The sequence below is a fragment of the Sardina pilchardus genome, chromosome 15 (genome assembly GCF_963854185.1).
Source record: "Sardina pilchardus chromosome 15, fSarPil1.1, whole genome shotgun sequence".
Taxonomy (NCBI): Eukaryota; Metazoa; Chordata; class Actinopteri; order Clupeiformes; family Clupeidae; genus Sardina; species Sardina pilchardus.
In genome coordinates this window covers 7,191,622-7,199,121 of record NC_085008.1, presented here as the reverse complement: position 1 = coordinate 7,199,121, position 7,500 = coordinate 7,191,622, and the positions used below count along the sequence as shown (strand labels likewise).

Genomic DNA, 7,500 nt, shown 5'->3' with positions numbered 1-7,500 from the left:
AATAACAACAACACTTTTTTTCGCCAGTGCAATGAATGAGCTGGTCCCAATACAGCCATATAGATATCCCATGAGAGACGGGCGTCTGACCTTTGGCTGGGCAGGGGAATGCGATGCGCTGGTTGGCCGTGCGCTCCTGAAGAGGGCTGTTGAACGGAGGCTCTGACACCTCCACCACTGGGGGCACTGTTGAGCAAACCAGAGAGGACACGCTGATCAGGTCTTGAACCACGCTATGTCAACACCAACCATCGCAATGGGCTGCTTGCATGAAAGGCTCTAATACGCTCATTTGTTTTCCGGCGGAGCCAGGCGGGTTTGAACCTGCTGCCATTGCTAATGTAATTAGTGTCTACACAGGTCTTGGTTGGATGTTGCACTTAGTGAGTTACGATAAAGAGGGATTTGTGCACTTCAAATTTTGTATTATTGGGCAAAGAAGATATTCCGTGTCTTAGTGGATATTTAAGGAGCAGAATATAACAGAAGATGCAGTTTCAATATAGCTAAACTCTCCACCGGAAAACAAACGACAGCACTGAGAGCCTTTAGTGCAAGTAGCGAATAGCCCCACCCTTAAGCAACCCTGCAAGCTGGTCTGGAGAGGCCTACCTTGGACCAGGATCTGGACGTTGGCCTCGTCCTGCCCGGCGACGTTGCTGGCCCTGCAGGTGTAGACCCCCTCGTCCTCCAGGCCCACCTTCCGGATCTTCAGTCCGCCGTCGCCAGTGAGGCGGTAGTTGCCCCGGCTCACCTCCAGGGCGGCACCGTCCCTCAGCCAGCTGACGGTGGGCTCCGGCACGCCCTGGGCCACGCAGGGCAGCTCCACGGGGTGACCCACCTGCACCTTCATCAGGCGCGGCCCCGGCTGGATGCTGGGGGGCACTGGAGGGACAGAGGACGAGAGCACGTCAGTGGACAGTGGTCAGTGGACAGTCAGGCATTTCAACGGTCAGTTTCTGAGATTTCAATGTTGTAGTTAGTCTGAGGTAGGCTGGGTGAACCCTGCCTGAACTTCCAGGGAATTTGAATTTCGCCCGGCAGCTCAGGCTGGATACCAGCAGATCTATTTTCGCTGTTTAGTGCCAGAATCTTTGGCCCCAATCAGAAACGGCCATACTCTAGTCCTGGCACGCTATTGGCCGCGGTGACGCGCTGAAAACGAAACTTGCAGTAGAAACAAAGCGCAGCCTCGCCAGACTAATGTTCAATCTTAAAAGATTGAGTTTAGTATGGTGAAAACCAGACTAAGTCTGAGGCACTGAAAAGGATATTCTTTAAAACGCCTTTAATAAATTTGGCTAACAATTAAAAAAACATGGCAACATCAAGTTGAGTTTATAACTCTGAGGGACACTGGGTTAGTACTTTTGGCATCCTTTTAGGGAAAGAAAACGTACTGCATACATCAGTATTTCACGATAATTCATTCTGTTTTAATCCTAACTTTCTTCACTTTCTCCTTCTTCAGGTCTTCTTCCACTTTTCTTCTTTGTTCATTTCTTCATGTGCGCAATGTTTAATGAGTTTTTGATGACGACACTCTAGTTGATTACACTAATTAGATCATTCACAGAGAACGTCACGTTATTTCCCCTATTACGACCATTTAGTGCAATTTTGTTTAATTCTTCACACGCCACAAATCAGTGTTTAGCGTCCTCCTCCCTGTTTGGAGCTCTGTTTCCATGTGGGCCCTGCAGTGCTTTCCCATCATCCAGACAGTGCTGGCGGTATGAAGCCAGGCCAAGCATTAAAGCCAAGCCTGTGTGATTAGAGCATTAGCGGGGCCTAATGAAGCAGCGTTAGGGGAGGCTCTCTTCTCGCCTCTCTGGAGGAGTGGAATTGTCAGGCCCACACGGCTCCAGGGTCATTCCACATCCCAGGGCAAGGACAGGAGGAGGCCAGGCCCACTGACACACGACACACACACAGACAGACACACACACACACACACACACACACACAGACACACACACCGACACACACACACACACACACTCTTCATGTGCCACTATCCCTGTCTCATCTCTCTCTTCAGAAAAAGTGGGAGACAAAATCAGTAGGCAATCTCATAACTTATCCTTGGTCTTTTTGTTTTGCTGTAAATTGCTCTCTCTCTCTCTCTCTCTCTCTCTCTCTATCTGTCTAAGGTCTCTCTACATGTCTCTTGGGGTTTTTGGCTGTTGCTCACTTCAAACGGCCAGCAAGCCTTGCAGTGCACCCCCCCCCCCCCCCCCCCCTCCAAGACCCCTCACAAAGAAAGGACACACAACTGACAAACCAGACACCTATAAACCTGAACTTAACAACCTCTAAACCAACAGCTGCCGAAAAAACAGAAATAAAGTCAGAGTATCGAGAGGGAGATAGAACGGCAAACGGAGGGATATGCAGTAGAGAGAAAGAAAGAGGGAGAGAAAAGGATTGAGAGAGAGCTTTGAGAGAGAGAGCGAGAGAGAGAGAGAGAGAGCTTGGCGAGTGCATTTCCCTGGGCTTGTAGGCCTGATTTTAACGAGCAGCTTTGGACGGACTCACAACGCTCGCTAACTTGCCGGGAAAGCTTGTCGGGACCAGAGTTTGGCAGTGGCCGCTTCCTTCCTGCACAGGGATGGCCAATCAGCAGACGGCCTGCGAGCAAGCTGTGTGATGATTGGACGAGAGCCCAGGCCAAAGAGTCTGAGCTGTTTATTATCATAAGGGGATGGATTTCACTCCAGCTACTGTGTCCAGAAAATGACTGAAGAAACGGATACCCAGAGAGGGAGAGAGAGAGAGGGAGAGAGAGAGAGAGAGGGAGAGAGAGAGAGAGGTGCAGGAGTGAGTGTGGGGTAGATAGAAAAACAGACAGAGAGAGTGAGATAAGAATATCGGGACACTGGACAGGACGTCTCCCATTGAGCACACAATTTAGACTGAGGTGAGACGACACACCAACCACAGGCTAACCCTCTCTAAACCTTCTTCTAACTCATGGAGCAATACGAGCCAAACGTTCAGCGCACATACTGTACCATAGTGTGAGCTCAAAAAGGAGTAGCAACATTATTAAATACAGCTACCTTTTACAAATTGTGTCATTTCTGATCAAAGAGGGGAGTACAAAAAATAGTATTATAACACAACAATATACTGTACAGAAGTACATAAACCAATTCAGTAGTAATGTTGCATAAAAAAAGACTGAACCAGTTCCAAGGTTTAGCAGATATTGACTGCCGTAATAGTGCTGCTTGAGGGACACACAGGACACTTTGTAATGAGCGGCAGTGAGGCTGTACACAGCTGAGGAGGGAGCTGGAGCCTCTCACAGGCTGGTTGGATAGGCTGACGGCAGCCCAGCTGGACTACAGGCTGCAGCGTGCATGGAGTAGAGGTCAACGCAGTAGCACATTCACACACACAGGGGTAATATAGGCACACAGATATACAGTATATATATACACACACACACACACACACACACACACACACACACACACACACACACACACACACACACACACACACACACACACACACACACACACACACACACACACACACACACACACTTGCACAAGACCTGCATACAGATCCACAAATACAACATCAGCAAAAAGAAAGAGACAAAGACTTTACCAAGTAAGCATGCACACACAAACACACACACACAAATTGTACACACACACACACATGGATGCATAAAATATATACATAAAAATCGAAAGCTTACACACCATGCACACTGAGTCGAACGGTCTGTGTGAAGTTGCCAGCGATGTTGGAGGCCACACACACATAAAGGCCACTGTCGGACACTCGCGTGTCCAGGATTTTCAGTGAGCCAGAGGAAAGCTGTGTGTGCCTGTCAAAAAATACAAGAACACACATATATACAGCACATACGTTATACATATATAATAATAACACTACAAATGGATTAAGGGAATTGTAAACATTTATGCTTGAGAACATTTGTTATCGTAAACATTTGATTTCACAGTGCTTGTAAAAAACAGTGTGTGTTTGTGTGAGTAGGAGAGAGAGAATGAGAGCCAGAGAGAGAGAGTGAGAGAGACAGAGCCAGAGACAAAAAACATAAGAGAGAAAGAGGGGATGTGTGTGCGCGTGTGTGCGTGTGGGTGCGTGTGGGTGCGTGTGTGTGCGCGCGTGTGTGTGCTTGTGCGTACGTGCGTGTGTGTGTGTGTGTGTATGTTTGTGTGCGCATGTTACCGTGGTGAGTGTGGTGAGATGAGCTGTCTGTCTCTGGACCAGCTGATGATGGGCGGGGGTAGACTCTGGACCTCACAGGGCAGGGTGGCATCACTGCCCGCGATGACCGTCACCTCCAGTGGACCCCCGGACACACCCGTCCCTGAACCATCTCCACCTCCACCACTCAGTCTGGGTCTCACTGTACACACACACACACACACACACACACACACACACACCAAAGGAAGAGTGAGACAATATCATAAGATGAGAAGATATGAGGAGAAGAAATGAGAACAGAACAGAAGAGAAGTGAAGAAAAGAAGGGAGGAGAAGAGAAGAAAAGAAGAGAAGAGACAGGAAGAGAGGAAAAGAGAAAAGAAGAGAAGAGAAGAGAAGAGAAGAGAAGAAAAGAGACAAGAAGAGAAGAGAATATGAGAGAAGAGAAGAGAAGATGAGAGAAGAGAAGAAAAGAGAAGAGAATAGAAGAGAGAAGAAGAGAGGATGAGACAGACCGTAGACGGTGAGCTGGACTTTTCTTGAGGCGTATCCGGCTGCGTTGGTGGCGGTGCAGAGGAACTCCCCCGACTCGTTCCCTCCAGGAGACGTGATGTGCAGGGAACCGTCCTCACGCAGTGAGAACGCGGAACCGCTCAGGTCCAACAGCTCCCCACGCTAAGAACACACACATACACACACACAGATAATAATTTTCAAGTCTGCATTTCGAAAGGTCATTAACCTATGTGTGACGGGGTTGCTGGCTATCTCTGGGACGGCTAAGGGGCTTTGGACTTGGACTGAGTTGTGAGGGGAAGTTGTAACCTGAACTGTGGTCAAGGTTAACAGACTCCCCCGGTGAGGCCCGTGTGCTGAGACAGACCCATAAAACACTGGCCCAGCAGAGAGGACCTCCACAGAGGAGAGAGAGAGAGAGAGAGAGAGAGAGAGAGACAGAGAGAGAGAGAGAGAGAGAGAGAGAGAGAGAGAGAGAGAGCAGGAGGAGCAGGACAAGGAGGAGAAAATGAAGATGAGGAAGAGGAGTGGAACAGGAGGAGGAAGAGGAAGACAAGGAGGAAGAGGCCGGATGAGGATGAGGAGGAAGCCATCTGAGCTGCATCAGTGCCATGGGATGCAGAGAGGTGTTTCATTACTACTATTCACTTACATACAGTGTACTTTAGAGTGCTCTTTAGACTTCTTAGCCTAATTTATGATATTGTATATTGACAGACAGTTTGTGCGTGTGTGTGTGTGTGTGTGTGTGTGTGTGTGTGTGTGTGTATAACTACAGTATGTCTGTGTGTGAGACATTGCTGGCATGTTGCTCTTGTAAAAAGTGCCACCGAGCTATGGAGGAAAACTGAACTTGCTGAACAATATAACAGCTGTGTGTGTGTATGCATGCCTGTGTTGTGTGTGTCTGTGTGTGTACTGCATATGTATGTGTGTGGGCGTGTGTGTGTGTGTGTGTGTGTGTGTGCACGGCAAGCACGTGTGTATGCACCTTTGACCAGGTGATGTCCGGCTTGGGTACTCCATTGGCATTGCAGGGCAAAGAGATCGGAGTTCCCTCTATGGTGCTAAAGACTTGAGGCCCATGTTGAATACTTGGCATGACTGCGGAATACACAAACACACACACACACACACACACACACACAAAGCAAACATACACCCACACATACACAAGCACGTCAGATTTACAGTCCTGAGGTGAGTGGATCTGCTAAAGCACTACAGATTGAGTAAGAGAGCCCCAGTAGGCTGATACAGAGAGAAAACACAGGAAACATCAGTCGCACGATTCTTCGGGGTGACCCTTTACGCACTGTTCTATTTTTCACTCTGTTGGCGCTGTGTTTGCGTGTGTGTATACGTGTGTGTGTGTGTGTGTGTGTATGTGCATACGTGTGTGTGTGTGTGTGTGTGTGTGTGTGTGTGTGTGTGACATGTGTTTGTGTGTTTGGCCAATGTAAGTGAAAAAATTCTGGTGAACAGATTAGCAGTGGACCTTACTCAGACCCTAAGCCTGCAAGACACAGATTACAGTTTGTCATTTTCATGCACAATTTTTTTTAAAAACATTTTCCTTACACACTTAGACGCCCACACACAGTTGCGCTCCTCTATGACCCCAGATGACTGGGTCTGAGAGTTTGAACTGGTTTTGAAATACTACTTTAATTTAATTTCAGATTTTTTATGAAACTCTATGGTCCATCTCTGATTTATTGTGTGGTCTACAAGCCATGACAACACAAACAAACATCAGGCAATGGAGACTGAGAAACAAATGTGCAGGAACCAGAGCATTACTGTAGGTCTTCCACACAAGGCTCACATTGAAAAGCCCTCTAATAGTCTACGCATGTTATGCAGATGAGGTGTTCTCAGATCAGTGACGTGGCATTTGTACATTTTGTACAACACATTTTGCTGCTCTACGGCGATACTGAGACAACACACACCACACAAATGATTTGATGCAGTCATGTCATCTTGTTGCTTTGACTTATTTAAGTTAAACCTATTTTAGTGTCAATTTTATCACGCATAAACAAACATTGACGTGAGATGACTTGAGGTTGATACGAGTCAGCAAATATTTTGAGAGTGAATAGACATTTTTAACATCTACTGTACACACTACACAGCACCTGAAAACTGTGAACTAATGTGAACGAGTGCACGCCACATAGTACTGCATGTGTCTGAGGCTAACTGATCCCATAAGGGTATTAGTGTACTTAGTCCCATAAGGGTATTAGTGTACTCAGTCCCATAAGGGTATTAGTGTACTCAGTCCCATAAGGGTATTCCGCCCCATAAGGGTATTATTGGGAGTGATCCGTATCACCGTCTAGATCCAGGAGGCGGTTACAGTATGTTTTCGCTTGGCGGAGGTCTGCGCTCTCTGAGTGCTTTTTTAGTTCATTATTAATATTAATTAATATCAATATTATTACAGCGTACTATATAGCCACCAAAACTAGAATGGAGGTGGGAGTGACCCACCAGATCGGAGCCTCTTCAGGACCTGATCCATTCTAGAGTGGTGAGTTATGTGGGGCATTTATGCACTTTTCCATTCTGTCCTGGGCCATTTGCTGTGTGGTAGAGGAAATCCTGCATACAGATATGACCTAGTTTCTGACCATAAGAAGGGTTCCACTTTCTCATGCCATGAGGCAAGCACACACACATATGCCCATATGTGCACACGCACACGCGCGCACACACACACACACACACACACACACACACACACACTCACACACACAACACCCACACACACGCCCG

The 7,500-nt window shown here is 47.4% G+C and overlaps 1 protein-coding gene across 1 annotated transcript in view; it reads right to left on the bottom strand.

The window, feature by feature from the left end:
- hmcn1 (hemicentin 1) overlaps nucleotides 1-7,500 on the bottom strand; it is a 124,434-nt gene that overhangs the window by 60,036 nt on the left and 56,898 nt on the right. Inside the window, exons 20-25 of the mRNA XM_062555918.1 lie at nucleotides 5,705-5,817; nucleotides 4,713-4,872; nucleotides 4,216-4,396; nucleotides 3,720-3,847; nucleotides 613-885; nucleotides 91-186 (exon numbers count right to left, since the gene is read on the bottom strand). Of these exons, the coding sequence (XP_062411902.1) occupies nucleotides 91-186; nucleotides 613-885; nucleotides 3,720-3,847; nucleotides 4,216-4,396; nucleotides 4,713-4,872; nucleotides 5,705-5,817 (951 nt within the window). The remainder of the gene's footprint in view (nucleotides 1-90; nucleotides 187-612; nucleotides 886-3,719; nucleotides 3,848-4,215; nucleotides 4,397-4,712; nucleotides 4,873-5,704; nucleotides 5,818-7,500) is intronic.